General features: G+C 33.5%; 1 protein-coding gene across 1 annotated transcript; it reads left to right on the plus strand.

The window, feature by feature from the left end:
- Positions 1-2,551: 2,551 nt before the first annotated feature.
- Positions 2,552-8,131, plus strand: LOC124361947. Its single transcript, XM_046816032.1, has 3 exons — positions 2,552-2,771; positions 5,108-5,429; positions 8,000-8,131. Coding segments are annotated over exons 1-3 (414 nt in total). The 5' UTR covers positions 2,552-2,680; the 3' UTR covers positions 8,001-8,131.
- The last annotated feature ends 15,060 nt before the right edge of the window (positions 8,132-23,191 follow it).

The raw sequence follows: 23,191 nt of genomic DNA on the forward strand, positions 1-23,191 counted from the left end.
GGAAAAAATAATTATAATATTTATCTTTCATAATCCAAATTTAACTAGCACTAAACAACTGTTGACACTGTCAGCTGAAGTTCGTCAAAGAGGCTGAAATAGTTTAGAAAATATTATGTATACAGTGCTTTATCAGCAGTGTCATCCAAATAGCAAATAAAATGGTTGCATCTAAATTGTACTCCAAATTTCGCCAGTGAGAATAAAAGAACATCTAATTCATTGGAAAATACTGTTTAAACACTGTTATAAACACGACCTTAATGAAAAATCTGTGAACGTTTCCACAAAAGGTACTCAAAAATGGGTTGGCTTTCTTGCCATTGTGATATGACAAGTGGAAGAACAGAGAAATGAACAATAACATTCATAAAAGAACCATTCTTTCCAATACTACAGTTCGAAAGAAAAACAACGAGATTTCTATAAAGCAAAACCTATTATAAAATATTATTTTGAAATGTTGCATGACCTTAAAAATGATTTTCCCATATACCGGAAACAGGTGTTTTTTGACCGTAGAAGGCTCCTTACTCCTACGCATATAGTATATTTTCTCCATCGGGACAACAAGGCAAACTAAACAATAGAAGTGGATATACCTTAGACTGTAAGTAGATTACAAGGGCTGCAACTAAACTCTTTTTGACCGAAGTAGGTTTCTGAGACCTATATTTTCTTAAACGGAACAAGGAAAACTCTGCTGAGGCGTCGGAAATATAATTAATTCAAACTAGAAATGATTAACACTCACAACACCTGATTTACGAGTTAGTCACAATTTTCTCTTAAACTCTGATCCTCATATTTACAAACACAGAAATAATATATGATATATGAAAAATATCATAGGGCCCCATCATATTACATCATAAGTGCTTTAAAAGTAGCCTAAGGAGTTCAATTTAAAAATTTGTGTACGAAGCTAGGGTAACACCTGGTTAACTATAAACATGCAGAAAAGTGGTATATAATTATAATTATGTGTAGACTGTTCCTTACAAAACTAAGGTCTGACGATTAGATGGAACCTACGTTATAATGTTATTATTCAATAGTCTACTATCAAATTTACACGGTGGGGATCCTTAACAGTCCCAAATACATACAACGAGTTAAAGAAACAATAATATGTAACAGTATATTTTTACAATAATTTTAAAATATTAAACTGTAATAATCTGAGGCTCAATATATTTACTAATCGTGCTGTTAATAGAAAACAAAATGCCTAATTAAATCAGTTAATGACAATTATTTTCAATAGTCAGATTTTTCTTTTTTGGATAAAATATATATAATTTACCAGTTAAACTATTAAAATAGGATTTTAAACGTAAATCTAACATAGTTTCTTATGATTAACATATCAAAACTACTCAAAACATTACAATCCACCACTTTAGATATTTTCTTTCTAAAGGTTAAACATGTTTGTATATTAAAAATTGGTCGTACATCTTCATTGTGATGATGCTCATTGATAATTCTCCTGAGAGTGCATAGATCCAAATAATCCAAATCGGTTTTGATTTTTTCTTAATTATGTTTTCTTAGCGTGGAAAACTTTTTGGGCCACCGTATATTTTTTTCATTCTTTGACTATTCTGCCAATGGCGTAGTGTAGCGATAACCGCATCAAGCAACGTTGAGCGTGGCTGCTGCTTGGATGGGTGACCGCTGAGCGATCCTGTCCTTGCAAGCAGCCCGCCTGCCCGGCCATTGGTGGAGGTTTGGAAGTCACCTTTAAGCCGTTGGTCCCCAGGTTAAGTGTAAGAGAGGTCTTCTTAGCCCTAACTTCGCCTGGTAAAATAAGACTACTTTACTTTACTTTAACTTTTATTCTGATTATAGAGGCACACGAAGCAATACCACAAGCCTTCTGTGCTGTAACACACACAAGCGCGCGCGCGCGTTTTCAGGCAGTTGGAATGTGCTTTTTAATAATATTTATACACCTTATAGACTATTTGCGAGCCTATCTGTGGATAATCTTTATTTTCGCTTTCAGCTTTTTGAAGATATAGTTGGTTGGTCCATTATTACTTATATAAAACAATACTTCCTTGATCAAGAAAGATGAGTCAAGCTTTATTGGAACCTAATGTTTTTATTTTGGCTAGTAGCGACAGCAATCAGTCAGCGGCCGCTCTGACAACAAGGTGGTGGGAGGTGAACCACTGTAGGCCTTTGTTTATTTATTTCAAGAATTATTTATTTTTGTTTGATTATTTATATATTTACAAAAATTTAATCTACATCTGTTTAACCTTTGGGAGGATTTTGATTCCCATAATACACATAACAAAAATATACTTGACACTCAAAATGTAAACAATTACAAATAATAGATACCACAAAACATCATCGTACATCATTACTTATTCTTTTATAAGCTAGTATTCTTTTTGTATTTAAAGTAACTGACATTTTCCTATTCCAGTGCAATGATATGTCAATGGCAATAAATATCTTGACTCTTGACTTTTGGCTCGAAGGGGGCAACTAGCGCATGCGCACTATGCCTATCTCCCTCTGCGCATTCTGACGTCATGACAACACAGAAAAGATTTAGCTGTACTACAGCTTGCAGATAGATTAGTGCTACCAGATTTTCAGTTGGAGGAAACGACCTCTGTCGGGATATCAACGGAAGTTGTCGTTACTGTAATCTTATCTCATGTCGAATCTTCAACAACAGATAGAGGATGTACCAGGAAATTGTGAGAGCAGACTTTCGCTGGAGGATGCTGGAGATGACAGCGTCACAGGTAAGTTATACATTTATTTTTTATTGCTTAATATTAGACAGTCCTTTCACAAGAAACACGTAACTGTTTAGACAATCACTAATAATTCAAGTGTATTTTCAAATAACATCTTGTACATATTTGTAAATTTTATATTAGTATTTGTATATTTAAATTTTATATTTGTATATTTAAATATTTAGAATATCATTAATGCACCTGTACATGATTCTTTATTTTTGTTCTTGTAAAGTGTATACTTTTTTAATATTGATAAAGTACTACAAAGTACGAGATTTTCTTATGCATCCCATATAAAACATCCCCTTTAAACACCAAATTGCATAAGATTCCTTCCCAAAAATGACTAATAATCTTTTGAAATAATAGGCAAATAAAAATATTTACTAAGAATATTTACAGAACCTATGTATATGTTTTAAGGTTGCGCAGAATCTACAGAGAATTACACTATACCGTTACTAAATGTTAAAATAATACTTTAATCTTGGATTAGTGACAATTTATGGAATCATGTTTAAAATCCTTTAATCTTACTGAAATGTGTTATTGCTGTTCACGTCATGTATTTGTTGTTAAGCCCATAAAATAAATTTTAAATATAAAGTACTCTTATTCGGCCTTCTCTTAAATTATGGGAGGTGCCTCATTTTTAATACAACTAATACGTATCCAAACTTGTATTAGTTTTTAAAATAAGTTTACTGCGTTTGATTGCATAATAGAGTTAATCTCATGCAATAGACTCAAGGTCGTTTCACTAAAGACAGCTATCAGTTATATTAGAGCCGATGTAGTAAAATGAGATTTTCCCCATAATATTAACGTTAAATCCCATGAAGTTTTACGCCTTATTTTTATTCCTAGCGTTTATGAGACATTTTTTGTTTTTAGAATATCATTAACGCGCTTCCAAATGATTCTTTATGTTTTTGTTGTAACGTGTAAACTTTTTGAATGTTGTTAAAGTACACCGGAGTATAAGTTTTTTTTTGCATACCATATACTAAATATATACAAATATATACTAAACCTAAAATATATATTTAACCTCGTGGCAAAGCAAACTACTACGACTTGTGAAATATATTACTGGTTATATATTTGTTTAGTATCGGTTTATCTAGTATCGAAATATATTCGATACTAGATTAATACCAGAAATGGTTCTTTACGCGCCAAATCTAAAAGAAGAACTAATGGCAATGTTTTAAAACTTTTATACCTCTTTAAAATGAACTCTTATATAATATGAGTCTTAAAAATGTCTACTTCTGATTCAAAACTGTCATAAGGCTCCATCATATTACGTCATAAGTGTTTTCACTAAGCTTTCTTTGTATTTAGTATTCCTCCACTCTGGCCTAAAATCGTTCAAGTGTTATTGAAATTATTGGAAGTGAATATAATAAGTGGTCAAATATCCCGAGATATATTTCATCTGTAAAATTGAAATTTTGCAAGAAACTTCATTTCTACACAAGCAAGAATGTGTTCGATTATGCTCAACGAGTATGTCCAACCAGGGAATTTGGCTGAACGTCGTTGAAGCCTATCGCTCAGTAGGCTGACACAATTTCCCTTTGTTTGCCGGAGGATGTAAGAATTTATTTGCCAATTATCATTGTACCTCAGCGAAGCCTGTTGCACGACACGTGGTGTGGTACTCCTACCTTGCCAACGAAATAGGCTTTAAAAGGATAGAATTAGATACACCTCATGAAGAGAAATGCATCATCATAAAACATCATCGTCCATTATCAGATATGAAGTTTCGTGTACAATTTAAAATCTATGGTTAAATACGGTATCGAGATTTCCCCTGAGTGAAAAGGATGGTGTTACATGCAACATAATAGAACTCTACATTGCTTTCTAGAAATGAAGTTTCAAGCAAAATATTAAATCTAAAGCTCAATCCATTCTCGAGATATTTTGTATTTAATCTTCGTTTAAACACAGTCAAATCTCAACCATGCACCCACTGTACTAGTGTTGCCTGTATAAAAATAAATCTTCATTAATTCTTCTAATTATTCTTCTTATAAAACGTCAATAGCTCAATTCGTTCTCAAGATAACGTGCAAGAATATTCATACAGAAGGAGAGACAAAAAATTAATTTTGCCAGCCCCTTAAGCAATAGGCTTCGCTAACGCTCAGCCAATCAATACAATGTAGAAGTAGGTAAGCATTCAGGAAGTATTAGACTTTCCATCAATGAGGAGGATATCCTTCATCATGATCTGGAACGAAGAAAAATCACTTTGTTGGCATAAATGTTGACGAAACCGCTACATCTTGAGATATCTAACCCTTTGTGTTTCTAATTTTCAGGGGAGGGTGTAAAGAAGTCTTCCACCTCAAACCCAGACCTTTCATCTCTACCCAGTCCTACTCACAAAGATAGGGATGAAGACTTGAGATATTCCTGGTGGAAGACCATAAGGAATTGTTTGTGTCCATGGGCTGTACGTCGTGAAAAATCACACCCCAAAAAGTTTTTCAGCTGTTGGAAGTTTAGAGATGAAAGACCTGACAAGTATGGGCGCATCCCGTGTTCTGTACCGTTGGAGACTTCACTACCAGTGTACATCCCTCCGGCACAACCCGTGGTGCCAAACCCGCAGATACCTCCCCAAATCCCTCCCCAGGAATGGTAAGTTCTATCGTTTTTGTCCTTTCACTACCGTGGCCTTGAATACCAAGGTAGTTTAATCAAGTTTAATATCTTATATGGTAACAAGAATATTTAATATTACATAAAATAGCTACAATATTGTCGAGGTTTAAATTGTAAAGGGTATTTTTGATATAATTACTATTTTCAACACGATTAAAATAAATTCATAATTTAAAATTGTAAATAGTAAAAAAAACTAGTTTAAATAAACACAGAGATCGTTTACTGCATTTTTAAAAAATCTCTGAACTTATATGAACACAAAAATATTATTACTATTTTCAGATGTGTTATGAGTATATTATGAAATATTAGTTTTCCTTTGGTAGGATGGTAACGCGAATAATGTATAAAATGGTAATACAAACCATGCTTCGCGTAACAGGCTTCGCTGAGGTTGCTTACACATTTCAAATGTATAGTTCATTTGAACACGAGATGTTTTGCGGACAGATAGACAGACAGACAATCATTCAGAAGACAAAAGTTTGCATTCTCTGGCAGACAAAAGAGAAATTTGAGGCTACAGCCTACTCAGTGAAGGCTTCAAAGATGATTAGTCTGATTCTATGGTTGGACACATACCATCATAGAACTTATTATAGTCTATGTAGAAATGAAGTTTCACTCAAAATTTAAAGTCTAGAGTTGAAAACTATTACGAAACATCTTGCTACTTGACAAAGTCACATCTATTTTGAGTTCATTTAGTTATGTCCCCCCCCCCAGCAGTGTTCAACTATTCACCGGAATGTTCCAGTTTCGCTGAGCTACGGTGGGTACTACAACGCAAGAGTCCGCTAAAATGAAATCTTGTCATAGATTTTGAATATTTTTCTCTCCACTCTATTTCTTTTTTTCATTTTACTCTATGAATAAAAATTCCATTTGCTCAAATCACATATGTTGTACGCATTTTGTTAACAAATTAATTTATTTTGAAAGTTTCTCGTTGCAATAACGGTTGCCCGCATTGTCGTAGGAATCAGTGTTTCTCATACACAATGTTGTGTGGACAAACAGACAAATATGAAATATGTTCAGCCTCTTGAGTAATATAGCTGAAGCTTAGCCAATTATAAACATAATGTAGTATTGATTATATTGATTGATATTTAATTGTATTGATTATTCATACGTTGTAATGTTGAGCCAATTCTTACAAATTGAGTTTTTCTTGTTTTCAGGTATAAATATTGTGTAAGCTTATATTTCTACCTGCTCTAAAGATACAAATATGATATAATACATATTTTAGGCAACATTTTGAATTAAAGTTTTAAGCAAAAAAAAATTATGGTTGCCTGTAAAGTCGGTTTTACGGGCGAAGATTTTACGTGACAACGTCTTTTTCTCGGTAGAATATTTATTGATATGAATATTATTAAATTGCACAATAGGAACAAGGAATTGAATGAAAATAAGAATTGCACAAATTTTAACTATAGAAATATATTTTGTTTACTAAAACATTGTACATAATTTGAAATTAATTAAAATTTGTTATTGTAAATGGTTAAAGTTGAATAAAACATTTACTAAAATTGGAATTTGAAATTCTTGCTAAACACAGTTAAATTCTAACTCCGCGCGTGGTGATTGGTCGGTTTAGTTCGTTTGTTTGGTCGCACTGTTATGACAGGTTAGAGGTTATAATTTGTTATTTTAAATGTTTGACTAGCAATACGCGCTGTTTCTTCTCAATCGACTGAATTACGATTGATTGCAGAGTGATTTAAACTAATAATTTACTTAACACTATCAACATTTGTCAATAGTATGACATAACCTATTAACTCAGTTTCTCAACTTTTGTGTCAATCTAACAATTAATCAATCAATCATAGTTTACGATAATGAAATATCAGTGTACAATTATTTACCTTTATTGTTGTAGTTGTTGTAAATGACGAATCTAAGCACTCCACATTTTCACGAATAAACATAGTTATCTGCTTTATGCCGTGCGGCGGACCCACAGTTATCTGCTTTATCCCGTGCGGATCCCGTGCGGCGGACCCACTGGACGGGCATCGTAACGTTACCGGGCGTTACACTTTTTCATGAGTGACTCCGAGCCGCAACCTAATTTAAGACGTTGTCACGTCAAAAACAATATTGGACCTATGGGGTTCCCAAGAAATATTGATTTGAAAGACTCTTACACTAATATATAATTATACTTGTATATGAATACGAATAAAGCTCTTTCATATTTTATTTTAATACCAATCAGTCCCAATGAACGAATACTGAGGGTTTGATTTAATACTTCCAGAGAAATTGTATTAATTTTAAAAGTATTCGAATTCATTTTTTGGTACTCAAATACGTGAATACCAGGCTGTATTCGATTACAAGTCGATTCTCCCATCACTAACTACAAAGCAGTTGCATTAGTAATTTTGAAGGGGTTTAGTCGATAGAGACACCTTGAAGATTAACCCATTAATAATTATGAACAAAGCAGGAGTTTATCAAGAATCGTGTTAGTTTTCTCACAATCTGTTGTAACCTGTGAAAACTAATCCCATTGTGTTTTTCAGATGACAGCCGCATATAACACTTGTGACTCGTCGAGATTGCTTCAGATTTGTAACTGTTGTTATAAATAACATAGTAACCTATTTTCGTACAATATTGTCCGTGGTATCTTGAATAAAATTTGTTTTAATGAACCGTTTCTATTATTACCCAAGCGTAATTTATAAAATGCTGTCCATGAACAACTTATTCATATACAGAATATCATTAAATGTACTACTTCAATAAGGAATTTCATCTCGTCAATTTGACATCGTCACTGTAGCGCTGTTCGAAATATTATACGTTACGATTCATAGTTTGGGAATATCGACCCTAGAATGTTTTTTTTTTATTATTATAATTTACGTATTATGTTAATGGAAAGCGAGAGTAAGATACAATGCGGTTAATTTGTGTTATTTGTTAGATTATACATGTATATTTTACTATAGTGAGAAAAAAAACTATTACGGTGGTGAATTAACCTCAAGCGTAAAACTCAAATCCAGGTTCTCTTTCAAAAAATAGATATTGCAAATATTTGTTAATTCTCTTCCAAAAAGAAGTACGTCAAGCGACCGGGTTTTCTACCGGCCGAACATCTCTATTTTTAACCAACTCTGTTGAGGTGTGGAGGGGAGGTTGGCCACCTTAACTCTGGTAAGGGGTCACCTCACCATGACAACGGAATACATCATTCGCAATAGTGGGGATAGAGAATAACTACCCCTGTCCTGATTGGCAGAAGAGGGGAAATTCTTAACTAGGTTAGGTTAGGTGATAGGTTACAAGCTGGAGAGTTGCAGTGCCTTATATGAACTGACAAAGTGCACCACTGTCTAAAACGAAAGATTTTAACTTATAGAATAGATATTTCTATATAGTATAGGTTTATAGAATAGACCCGAGCTCAGGAAGGAATTTCCTTGCCGTAATAAATACGTTCACTTTGTGTTTAGTTACTAACACTTTATGGCTTTATTGTTTACCAACCTTTAAAAACTATAAAAATGCAGAAAAGTGTGAATTAACATTGTGTAAAATACCTCTCACACCACCCCATGAAAGTAAGCGATTAGGGTGTTTTTTCCCGGAAATATTTTGAAATTTTTATACTGGAATTTTTAAGAATATGATTTCAGTGACATTTTAAATTTACTTTCCTGTTTAAGTGTCTATTCATTTTTAACTTATAATAAAACACTTTCCTTATGAACCGAAATAGCTTGCAGACATTACATAAGATCAATTTAACTAATATTAGCCTAATTTCAACACAACATGAAGTAACTTGTTCATCTGTTATCTATCTATCGCACAAGTATTTGAGTGGAGGTTTCATAAATCACCAGAAGCAGTACTACTTCTTCAATTCAAAACGAGTCTTAGGATGAAGATGCCGAAAAAATCCCAATCAAGAAGATATGATAGTTTAAGGAAATTACAGATTTATAATGAAGTTCGATGTACGTACCATTTTAAAGGTTTTAGATTAGCTTTTCAAATTATAAGATTTGGCCTCTTGATTTACCATACATTAGAACCAACTGCTAGACGATTGTTTAGCATAAGACAGGTACAGCAGTACACTTGATTCCAGCAGTCATTATGGAAGTCCAAGAATATTTGCAACAGTAATGGTAGCGATAATATTGAATGGGATCACGTATGGAATGACTTGGCAAAACTTCATCGCTAGGTCAAGGCTTTATTATTTAAACACATAAGATAACACATCACAGCAATGACACATACAGATGGTAGTTCAGTACCGTGGTTTAGTGACTACGGTGCACCAACTCGGTACGAAACTATGTGTTTTACCGGTACACAAGATCAGTTCGGTACAACCAAAATATCAACACAAAAAACTTTCATCTGACCTCTACTTTTAAATTTGTTTATCCCTTTGGAAAAGTGAAAGATATTTCGCCAGTAACCTATAGACCTTGCCGGAAAAGGCTATATTTATAAAAACCACAATTCATAATTTACACTAATTTTGTAATAATTATAATACATTATAAAATGGCCTTCCACAGTCAGGAAGAATGCCAACATTTGAGAAAATTCAAAGCTTTGGTAAATACAATAAGCTAAAAATATTTCGCCAGTAACTTATACACCTTACCTTGACGGAAAAGGCTATATTTAAACTACAATAATTCATATCCTCTATGTTATACTAGTTTTATAACAATTAGTATAATTTATACATTAGCAATACATTATAAAATGGGCTTCCAAAAACAGATCTCATGCCAAAATTTGAGAAAATTCAAAGTTTTTAATATATTAGCGATACAAATTTTATATATAAACCTACATATATTTTTATAGATAGTATATTTGTAAATAATGACCCTATAAAATAAGACGTAAAGTAAAAAAGTTAACTGCAGAGGAACTAGTGAACGCACATTGAGCCAGCAGATACTTGGACATAGCAACAACTAATATAATTTAAACACCACGATATTTCCATCCTTGACTATCCATCTTCTGTTTTTATGCAGACATTTTATTAAAATATGTATTATATATTAACAGAAAACTCTTGTTACAGATTTTCTAATATCAACGATTACATACCCGGTGCATTAAATTTCCGGGTTATTCCCAGTTTTCCCGATCGGATGGCCCCAATTTCAATTTATTACGGGATTATTTTGGAAAGGGGGGGAATGTAGAGAAACGCTGCAGTAGCAAAAGCAAGCAGTGGCCGCCCATCCAGCAGCAGCGTGGGTAGTAGCTGAACATCAGCCTTTGTTGTTTATCTCAAGATATATACGATTGTTAATTTGTATATTTACAAAAAAACTCATCTACATCTTTTTAACCTTCAAGTTAATTTGAATTTGTATATTACACGTAACACAAATATATATAAATATATATATATATATATATATATATATATATATATATATATATATATATATATATATATATATATACAGGTACATAACTCAAAATTAATTGTTTGAAGACTAGCTTGCAATTGAAAATTGTCTTTCAAAAAATCGGGTTTAGCCAATTAGGGAATTTCTTGAAAATGAGATCCAAATTACGTTTAACAGTTTAAAATTAGATTTTATCGTGGTTTCATAACATTGTGTAACTAAATTTAAATCATTTAGTTTTTGATTTGAAATAACTGACATTAGCCTAATGAAGCGTAACGGTTTTGTCAATGGCAATAAAAATCTTGACTTTTGACTCTAAGGGGGCCAACTAGCGCATGCGCGCTATGCGTAGATCCTTCTGCGCATTCTGACGTCATGACAACACAGGGAAGATTTAGCTGTACTACAGCTTGCAGATAGACTAGTGCTACCGGCTTTTCAGTTAGAGAGCTCGACCTCTGCGGGATATTAACGGACATTTTTAATACTGAAATCTTATCTCATGTCGGATCTTCAACAACAAACAGATGATGTACCAGGAAATTGTGAGAGCAGACTTTCGCTGGAGGATGCTGGAGATAACATCACCAAAGGTGAATATTTTAAGTTTTTATTTTGAAAACTAGAGCGTCCTCTCAAAAAACAAACGTAACTTTTTAGATAAACTACTAATTCGAGTTTATTTTAAACTAACATTTTCTATATATTTGTGAGAAGAAACACTATTCTGTCATTCAGTCCCGCAACTTCCTTTCTAATTTTCTATCTCTTATAGGAATATTCAAGGATCACAGATTAGTATATTTGGTGTACAGTCGGTTTCAAGAGCTATTTCGTAAACCAATTAACATATATTTTCTCTATCTCTTATGGGAATATGCAAGGATCACAGACTAAATAGTATATTTGGTGTACAGTTGGTTTCAAGAGCTATTTAGTAAACCATTTAACATATATTTTCTTTATCTCTTATGGGAGTATGCAAGGATCGCAGACGAAATAGTACATTTGGTATACAGTCGGTTTCAAGAGCTATTTCGTAAACCATTTAACATATATTTTCTCTATCTCTTATGGGAATATGCAAGGATCGCAGACGAAATAGTACATTTGGTATACAGTCGGTTTCAAGAGCTATTTCGTAAACCATTTAACATATATTTTCTCTATCTCTTATGGGAATATGCAAGGATCGCAGACGAAATAGTACATTTGGTATACAGTCGGTTTCAAGAGCTATTTCGTAAACCATTTAACATATATTTTCTCTATCTCTTATGGGAATATGCAAGGATCGCAGACGAAATAGTACATTTGGTATACAGTCGGTTTCAAGAGCTATTTCGTAAACCATTTAACATATATTTTCTCTATCTCTTATGGGAATATGCAAGGATCACAAACGATTTGGTGTACAGTCGGTTTCAAGAGCTATTTATAAATGATTAAAAATGTTTAACTTGTACAAAACTTTGGCTAGTGAATAAAGAATTTAAATATGTAAGGGTTGCTACTTTAATATATTTGTTAATTACAAATTCCACAGTTTGTAGAGTTGTAAAAAATGAGCATTTCTAAGTTATCATCTCTCTAAGTGTTTTCTTTAATTACATTGTACGAGACATGCCTGTATATTATGTTAGATTACAGTTAGCAGCCATGAGGAGTTCATGGTTGTTATCATGATCTGGAACAGTGATTACTGGTACTATCAAAGATCACAGTGTCGGCATGAAATTTGACAAAAATCTGAAATTTTTAGATATCTGATCCTTTGTGTATCTATTTTTTAGGTGGGGATCGTCTAGAACTTTCACCTCAACCCAATTCTACTCACAAAAATTGGGATGAAGACTTGGGGTGCTGTTGGTGGAAGGTCGTAAGGAACTGTTTGTGTCCGTGGATCGTACCTCGTAAAAAATCAACCCCCATTGTGACCTCTGGGTTTTCGAAGTTAAAAGATGAAAGCGTCGATGACAATCTGTATGCGAACATCGAGTGTTATAAATCGGAAGACAGAAGCGACAAAGAAGAAGATGAAGAAGAAGAGTGTATGTGCATGGCGGAGTCTAAATCCACCAGTTCTCGATCGACGACACCCCCGCCACCAGTGTACCTCCCTCCGGCACAACCCGAGGTGCCAAACCCGCAGATACCTCCCCAGATCCCTCCCCCGGAATGGTAAGCTCTGTAACTTTAGTCCTTTCAGTGCCAAGTTTATTTGGTCTAGTTTAACATCGTATACTAAGCAAGGATAGTGTCGAAGTTTAAAGTCAAATTTGTGATCCTATTCCTATCTTCAACGTGATTCAAAATAAATCCACAAACTAAAATTAAAAATAATAAAAATTGTATATTAAATAAACATTTAAATGCAAAGACATTTTTACCCAGCAAGTAACAACTGAACATGTTTGCAAAATATCAATAAATTTACAAATCACGTAATTAATACGTATAACTATTTATATACTAATTCTAAGGCCTTTTGTCAAGAAGTCTTTAATTTTACCCAAAAATCCGAATAAACCAATATGAGAAATATTTTCAACAATAACAGTTTATAATATTTACATTTTTATTGTTATGATAAAAAAGTAACAATCTTCATATGTAAAATAGTAATAAACGTTTTTAATGCGATAAAAATTCAAAACACAAACGTTACATGAGCACTCACATTTGTTTTGTGTATTGACAAAGGATACTTTATGGTTTTGAAGTTAAATAGTTAATTGGTGGAAGAAGTCTGAAACTTTGGAACAAAAGAAATTGTTTATAATATAAAAACAACAACACTATCTTTCTGTTTTGTATACTTCTATCTCTATTATCAATATCCAACCGAGGATGTACAGTTGAAATAAAACTTTAAAAATCTAATGAAATTCACCTAAATATAAAAGGAAACCCCTCACTGATTAGTTATAGAAAGGTGAAATTGGACACAAACATGCCTCATGACGTAAATTGAAAAGCAAAAGTATTATAGTGAAGATTAACAACCCATTACGGTTGATAAAGGGCTGTAGCATCTAGAAGAACTATAGTTGTGTTTTACCAACTTCCCGATGTTCTAGAATTACCGTATTGAATTTGACACGCACTTGCCTCATAACTTAAATAGAATCACAAAAGTGTTTTCATGAAGATTAACCACCCATATAGGTTTAAATGTGGTTGCATCCTCAAAAGAACTAAATTTTTGGTTTAAAATTTTTCATTGTTTTCACACACACATTTCGATTTCTCGATGCCCACAACAATGAAAGTTTACACGCATTTGCCACGTGCAAATGTGAAACAAAACTAAATATAAAAGGTACAAATGTATGTATATTTATTTATTGTGACAACAATTCAAACTGATTATATTATGGCGAGTGAAGAACTGATTCAAACCAGAAACGCTTCTTCAAGCGCTATACCTAAATAGGAGTTAGTGACGAATTTATTTGACTTTTGAACTTCTTAAAATCCACAGACAAAACCACATTTTTATGCACATCACTAACCTCAGGGGTTGATATAATTCCCATAGAAAAACTATATTTGTGTATTACAACTTCCAGATGGTCAGAACAATGAAATTTGAATTACACATTCTGTTTGCTCTTAACAGGCAAAGTAAAGATTTTTTCATGAAGATCAACCACCCATCAATCACCTAGAGGAACTATATATTATTGTTTTTGAACTTCCCGCTGCACTGGAAAGATAAGATGTGACAAATGTGTATTATGCTCTCAACAAACTACCGGCACCAAAATGCCTTAGACCGGAGGTAGATTTTAGAGTGGTCGAAAGTACTTTTCGCTGAAGACTTTCCAGGCCTATGTATACATATATTTCCTCCATCAGGCCACAATACAAACGCTAACAAGACATCTGAAATAACTTAGACCACAAGCACATTACAATAGACGTAGTTGCTTATTGGCCGAAGTAAATCTTTCAGGCCAACGTATTTAAATACTTTCTTAATAGAGACAACAATGCAAACTCTATTAGGCACTAGAAATGCCTTAGACCGAAAGTGAAAGGCGGTTGCTGGGAGTAGACAATTATTGAACCAATTCAATCGCTATTATGACACCTGAAATACAGCTTTTTGGTTGAAAAAGACTTTTCTGACTTTTGTAGCCTACGTTGTTTTTATCGGGGCAACAACAAACGCTACTACGGCACTGGAAATTCTTTAAACGTATGTACATTTATTTATTTATTGTGGCAACAATGCAAACTATATTATGGCGAGTGAAGTATAATTGATTCGAACCAGAAACGCTTCTTCAAGCACTATACCTAAATTGGAGTTAGTGACAAATTTGTTTGACTTTTGAACTTCTTAAATATTAACACTGCAAAAATGCGTACCTATAGATGTGGCAAAACATGCACTTCAAACTGTACACTGTTTTGAAACTCAAAAATTTTCAAAATAAAATATTTATCGATGGTTATAAAACAAGTTTTATTAAGAAGAACCAAAATAATCTTGTAAATATTTAACCTGGGCCTTTTCAAAATTCACCGTTACTATTTTTAATCTAATTAACTTAATTTTTTATAACTTTGTATCTTTTCTGATGTACGAGATTAATCTTCATGACTATTCCTGTAAAACGTTATCACAACAATGTTAGTGAACGCGTAACCTACTTCATTTTGAACGTCTTTGAAAAAGAAATGTTTTTACATTTGATCCATTTGTTTACCTCTGGCGGTTATTGAACGAGAACATTGTTTTTCATTCTTAAATATTAAAACATGGTTAGCATTATTGCTAACAATTATAAGCAGTATAATAATATACTTCTTAAAGTCAGTTTAAACGCGAATACAATTGATTGTGTATTAAGATCAACTTTATGTGACATTTACTTTAGTTTATATTATTTCCTTTCCACAATTCATTAACAATTGTAAATAAAACTTTGTTTTGTCACTAGCGACTTCTATTGAAGCAACTTAGTTTTTTAACGGCGCAAAATACCTACGATTTTTAACCGCACTAGAAAAAGTGTACTACAATGTGTTCAATGAAAGAAAAATTTTCAGACTGACTTTTAAATGATTAATTCCTTACTAACAGTAAAGTTGAAGCAACTCAAGGTCTCTGTTAGTAATGTCAATTACTCGCTCGTTATCGCACTTACATAATTAATTATCAGTAATCAAACCGTCCAGTGAGCGTTATCTGTAAGGACTACTTATCACAGAAGTAGGTCAATTCAGTCTTTACGTGCAGTGGTGCAAAATAAATTCGCCAGCTGGCCCAGTGAGACACAAGATGTTTTAAGTCTTTGTGGTCAAAGAAAGCACGTAATCCTTCTACAAAAATTACAAGTAGGTGTTATACTTGTTTATAACGTGTAATAAATAAGCAAGTTTTGCTACTTAGGTACGTTCCATAGTTGCTGTGAAGTTTCTGTGCATACATTTATAAAGGAAGATAAATGCATCAAGTTTGTTTTGAAATGTAGTTACACTTAATATTGCAATACTATTAAAATTTGTAATTATAAATTTGAGTTTGAAATACTCGTATAGGAGATTGAGATCCGTAGTAACAGATAAATACTTATAAATAACCTATGTAAATGAAGTAATAAAAGGAAAGTACTTATGTGTGTAACAGATGTATTCATGTACAACAGTAAATTTAATTATATTAACCGCCTTTTATAGAATCAAGAAAAAATAAACTTTCAATTTGAAAAATGTATAATTATTTGTAATTTTTAACAATTTGTGATATTAGTTTTTGTCTTTTTAGCTCATATCGGTTCGAGAAAAATAAAAAAAACATTGTTGTGATATATCTTTGCTGACTATTTCTGTACACCTAATCACAGGCCAAGATCAAATCTAAAGGTACTCGCCAAAAATTATATCCCGCCAAGAAGATTTAAATAAGTTTACACACTTATTGGCTGAGCGCTAGCGAAGCCTATCACTGGAGGGGCTGGAAAAAATTTCAGTTTTCTCTATCTGTCTGTTTGCCCGCAAGATATCTCGGAAACGAACCCATTGTTCATCTAGCTTCATTTCTACTGTACAGGGCGTTTAAAAAGGACTTTACAACTTTGAAAATTCATATAAATATTATTAAACAAGGTACAGAGCTGGTTTTGGTGTATTTTAAAGGGAAAAGCTTCAAGTTTTTTTAACTTAAACTAAATATGTTCTATGTGGCTTCCTTTGGTTATTCTGCAGACATCCCATCGGTAGTCGATTTCTTCCCAGACTCGCACTAGCATTTCAGGTGTAACTTGCTCAGCAGCAGCGTAAATTCTTGCTCTAAGTTCCAGGGAGAGTGGCCGGCAAAGGAGGTACGTACACCATATATTTTATGAAACCCCAGAAGAAAAAAATCTAGCGGTGTCAGGTCTAGGGAACGGGGGGCCATGCAATTGGCGCATCACGACCAATCCATTGACCTGGGAAGCGGTCATTTAGAAAATCCCGGACGTCAGTCAGATAGTGTGGTGGTGCGCCATCTTGCATAAAGAAAACATTTCGTTCTCGGTCATCTTCATCGATCTGTGGTATTAAAAATTTTTGCAACATATCAAGGTACATTATCCCATTGATGGTTCTCTCTTGGAAAAAAGGGGCCGTACACTTTTCTCTTGCTTAACCCACAAAAAACGATCACTTTAGGGCTATCACGAACATGTTGTAATGTTTCATGTGGGTTTTCGCTGCCCCACATCGTACAGTTATGAGTGTTTACCTTGCCACTTAAGTGAAAAGTGGACTCGTCAGAAAATATTATGTTGTCCAAGAAATGTTTATCATCATCCACTCGATTTAACATATCCACACAGAAGTTCCTATGGGCAATCTTATAAGTTTAAAAAATCTTATCTTGTAAAAGCGAATATCGGCATGGTTTCAAGTGCAAACGTTTTCTTAACACACGCCAAACCGTCGTATGTGGTAGGCCTACTTGCAGCTCACGAGATGCACGCCGGGTCGATTTCGTAGGGCTATTTACAAAACATTGTCTCACTTGCTCAACGACTTCGTCAGATGTGCTTGGACGACCTGAGGATTTTTTATGTTTCACTGAGCACCCTGTTTCTACAAAACAACTATGCCACTCGTAAATTGTAGGCCTACTAGGAGGATCTTTAGCGTACTTGGTACGAAAATTACGCTGAACAGTTGTCGCAGACTTCAGACCAAAACACACAACTAGCACGCTCCGGTCCAGGGAAGGCGTGAAGGCAGCCATGTTTAACGTAACTATCACTAGCGCTTGTGCGGCGCGATTAGGCACTAGCGGACTACGCGAGTCAAAACTTGAACTGTTTCCTTTAAAACAACACCACAACCAGCTCTGTACTTTGTTTAATAAATTTTATATGAATTTTCAAAGTTGTAAAGTCCTTTTTGAAACGCCCTGTATATGGACATCATCGAGTTCAATAAGTCCGTGAAGTTTTAAGTCCGATCAAAAAGTACGCCTATCGTGTACAGAATATGTGGTTAATACTTCGTTAGTGCTTTAATTCCCATCGTGTGTCCACACTATCGGGAAAAGAACTGTGAACGCCCAGTACTTTCCTATGAGATACAATGTTCAAAATGTACGAACAGTTTTAATCTAAGGGTTTAAACTTTTCTGTGTCACAAAAGTCGGTAAAGACACTGGATTTCATAACTGGAATCGAGTCTGCTGTTGCACAGTTATCTGAGGAACAGGGTGACCGGATTTTTTTGTGAGGCCAGTATGTTGCTCAGGAAAATTTCTTACACAAAGCCAACTTTGATAATAGAGGATAAAAGGCTAAGGCGATCCTTCGTCAAAAACCTTACCAGCCGATAAAGGCAACGCTACTGTTGTCCTTGATTCAGTAGCGTATAAAGAAAGGATTAGGGAAACTTTAAATACTGGCAGATATGCAGTTTTAAATAAAGACTAAACTGGTTCCTTCGAAAGCAAAGTATTGAACACCTGAAAAAAACATAAAGCATATTTTTCAGAAAATTTTAGATCTAAACTAACTGTTCATCATCCCAAAATCTCTCATATATAAATGACCATCTTAAATCCACAAACCTAACATTCCTCTCCAGCCTATCATTAGTTCTCGTGATTCACCTTGCAGGGAAGGTTTTAAAGTCCTTTTGAACATTTAACGTCATTTGTAGGAAAAACTCTAATCAAATATTCCAGGGATTTTGTAGAGAAGTGAAAATCCCTAAAGTTGACTGAATCTGCTATTAATTTTTTATATTGAACGTCTATTCACAAATGTACCTGTTCCAGAAACCTTCGAAATCATTGAACCACGGCTCAAAGAAGACCAAACATTATATTCAAGGATATTTTCGCCAATTTATTTATGGAGGAATTTGAAAAAATCCTTGGGTTTTGCTCATTTTAAACTAAAGATTTGGTGGAGGTGCGTGGATAATACCTTTGTTGTTTTTTTTTTACATGGAGACACCAAACTGAATGAGCCATTGAATCACATTTATAGTATTTCTGCTTCCATCCGTCTCACAATGGAAGTAGAAGTCCAAAACAGATTCTATTTTATGTATGTGTATTAAAATACTACGGCATTTCGAAAGAAAATACATACAGGAAAATATTTAAACTATCAATGAAGGATAAAAACTCTGTTTAAGAAGGAGTATATAAAGTAAATAAAGAATGCATAGGTGAGACAAAAAGACTATTAAACGTAAAGATAAAAGAACACAAAGAAAACACGAGAAAGGGCCAACAGAATAATTGCACTTCACTGTTGATCCGAAGCCCATCGTATGAATTGGGATGAAGCCAACCAACATCGATGTATCTGATTATAGCGGTATTAGCCTACAAGTAAAGATAGAAACTGCGTTTCAACTGAACCCCCCCCCCTTTATTTTAGCGGCCATAAAATTCGATAACATTATTTTGAACATGTTTTTGCCAAATTTGTAAATTTATAGGCGGGGCGTGTGTTATTTCATTTTAAAGGTGACACAGATCACTTTCTAAAATGTATTAATTTAACTCGCTGTAAATGTACAGGGACTTAAAAAATCTTAAAAATAGCTTTAACAGGTTTTTTATTCTTGCTTTATTGAAAAACTATTGAAACCCTAAATGTTAACCAAAATAGTAGAGGACCTACCCTCCTAAAAATAACTAAGTTCCCAACAAATTTCGACATTTAAAAATGGTTTAGATTTTAAAAATATCAAAATTTTAATGAGTAATAACGATGAGGATTGAAGCATTAACGAAGCACCAACCACGTACCCTCTTTGCAATATTAGTGCTTTTTGGGCGAGGCCAATTTTACGGACCTGAGTTCGATTGTCGTGAATGTCACTCTATGGGATTTGGCCGAGCGTTAGCTATCACTTTTACATTGGTCTTATGTGTAACCATGATGACAACGAGAAAATAGCAGAATAAATAAATGTATAAGCAAACTGAGTACAACCATATGAGATTTTAACACGTGACTTATTATCACAGGTAGCCTAACTACCTCAACTTAAATCTCTTAACACCTTTACGTCCTTATATTATTTGTTGATTTATGGGACATTTCTCGATTTGAAAATCGACACAATTATTGTTTATCCAAAAGTTATTCTTTGATATTTTGATACGGTTATTGGTTTTGTAGGAAAAACTCTTTTTGAAGTTTATCGTTTAAATACTGAAAAGCTACACACTTTACAAGAAAACAATAGGAGTTTGGATGTTTATTAATCATATGTTTAAAATAAGACATCAATAATAATAAAAATACTATCAAAAATAAGGGCTTTGAAGTTTAACGTTGTTCTTAAGATGGAAACGTTGCTCTGGCCTAACTGAAATAGAATTCCGGAAGTGTTGTTTTTTTATTGGATCATAAAACATTGACTACAATACTGACATCTGCTTTGGTTTTACGTGTTGATTACACAATTCAACTAGGAAAATCTGAATTCACAAATTCTGTCAGTTCATGGTATTACTATAAAAATATATTTTTATAAACCTTTTTGTAATTCAAATTTTGTTATGTCTATAATTATAAGAGTTTCTTACTACTCAGTTGTCTTGTTTAATATAAATAGTGCGCCTGCAATACACTCCGCTGTAGTATATTGGCGTGTATGTATATATGATGTATTCTAACTACATAGCAGTTGCATTGACAATTTTGAAGGAGTTTACTCGATAGAGGCCCCTTATGAAGACTATCCCATTAATAATTATTAACAATTGAGCAAATACTTTAACAAGATCTGTGTTAATTTACTCTCAATCTGTTAAAACCTGTATAAACTAATGCCTTCGTGTTTTTTTCAGACAACAGCCCATATAATAATTGTGTGTGACTAGTCCAGATCGCTTCATGTTCGTGACTCATCTTACTTACAAAGAATATAATAATATATTTTTGTACAAAATTGTTTGTTGTTTCTTAAATAAAATTTGTTCTCGTAGACTGCGTATATTAATATCCAAACCTAATTTATAAAAGGGTTCCATTCACAACTTATTATTAAACATAAAATATGGTAATTAAATTTATTACTACAATAAGGAATGTCCCTTCGCTATTTGACCATATTTAACCAAAATCATCCCTCGAAATGTTATATATCAAGAATCCCAGTTTAAAAACTTAGACTACAAAATTTTCACTTGTTTTCATTTCATATTTGTTAATGGTGGGAGAGAAAAGGCCTTACTAGAATCGATAACCGTGTTCTCCATCAGACTAATATTACATTGGAATGAGTATTTAAAAAATCAGATTTTGATACTAGAGTGATTGAATTCACAAAACAATATTCACAACACCATGACACATACAATACTGGTTAAATGTGAAATAAGAAACATTACATGCCCACTAAACAAAGTGTATGTATATATACACACATAAACAGAATATAAGTCGATAAGTTGTCATTTGATACTAATAATTTGCTTACATTAATAAAACAATCATTAAATTAATTGGCTATTTTATTATTATTAAGGAAGATTCATAAATTATGAGTTCAGCGTTCTCATTCTCTTTGATTTCGGCCTTACCGATTAGTGTATTAACCTTATCCCAGTTAGCCTATATAGCTTGTTCATCGCACCAAAAATTAATCTGTCATTTACTTAAAGGCCAGAATAACCTTTCTTAAGAAGCTGCTATATTTATTTTAGTAAGCAATGAACGGTTCAGTAATTTTTGATGTTCATGGAGTCATGTTCATCATGTCATCAGTTATGTTTAGCTCCAGTTCACCTTCCTCTTAGGTGTAGAATTTTAAATCTGACGCTGTCACAGATTAGACTCTTGAAATCTGGAGTCATGTTTATCTGAAGGGATAAAAAAGTTCTCGGTGCAACGAAGAAGCTCAACGAACTCTTTGCATAGTTTCTAGATCAGAGACTCCTAGATTACATAATTTAGTGCAATCTAGGTGAAGAGGTTCATTGTCTCATCAATTGTGCACCTGATGAGACAATGAGAATGAAGCTTCATCGTAGCCAACTATTTTTGGATCCCTTCAGTCGAACATGACCAGATTTTGGGAGTCATGTTGTAACAGCGTCAGACTTCAGATGCTTCACTTAAGAGGAAGGTGAACTGGAGTTAATCTCAATATTCACACTTTTACGATCTTGTTTTCGGTTTTAGAGTTAGACCTATCTCGTATTAAAGATGTGATTAATACACATACAAATACATTTTGGTTTCTTGTAAAATTTGTTGTCTTTGGATGTTCAAACGAAGAATAGTATAAAGAGCTTGAGATTTTTCTGAACAACCAATACCAATACAAATTAAAAATCGCTTGGGTGAGTATTAATAATGTCTTTAAAATAATAAATCCTCCTTAATTTTACGATATTAAAAAAGCATGAGAGTGTTAGACGTTTAACACTGTTATTACAGAATTATTTATTTATTTATTTTAATTATATATACAGTACAATAGCCACAGGTGCAATATCCTTATAGCTATTTTGATATTTGACGACCAGAATTGCAAAGGGATCTAAGTGCCATCTTTTAGCGTAATGGGTTTTTCACTGCAAACCGATCTATGTCCACATCCCAATGCCCTGCAATGTGAGCTGTGTTCATAAAAAAACTCCTAGTAGTTGTTATAGGATGCAACAGAATGTGTTGGTAGTATGTCGGGGCGGGCTTGCAATGCATAGGGATCTAAGTGCCGTCACGTTGTCGTCCGCCCTACCACTATTCCCGCCACTCCTGTTGATACAGGCGTGCTCTACCCGTCATTGCCTTTGCCTGTGTTTTTCATATTGCTTATTTTAAGTTATAA

This window comes from Homalodisca vitripennis, chromosome 5, assembly GCF_021130785.1.
Source record: "Homalodisca vitripennis isolate AUS2020 chromosome 5, UT_GWSS_2.1, whole genome shotgun sequence".
Classification (NCBI taxonomy): domain Eukaryota; kingdom Metazoa; phylum Arthropoda; class Insecta; order Hemiptera; family Cicadellidae; genus Homalodisca; species Homalodisca vitripennis.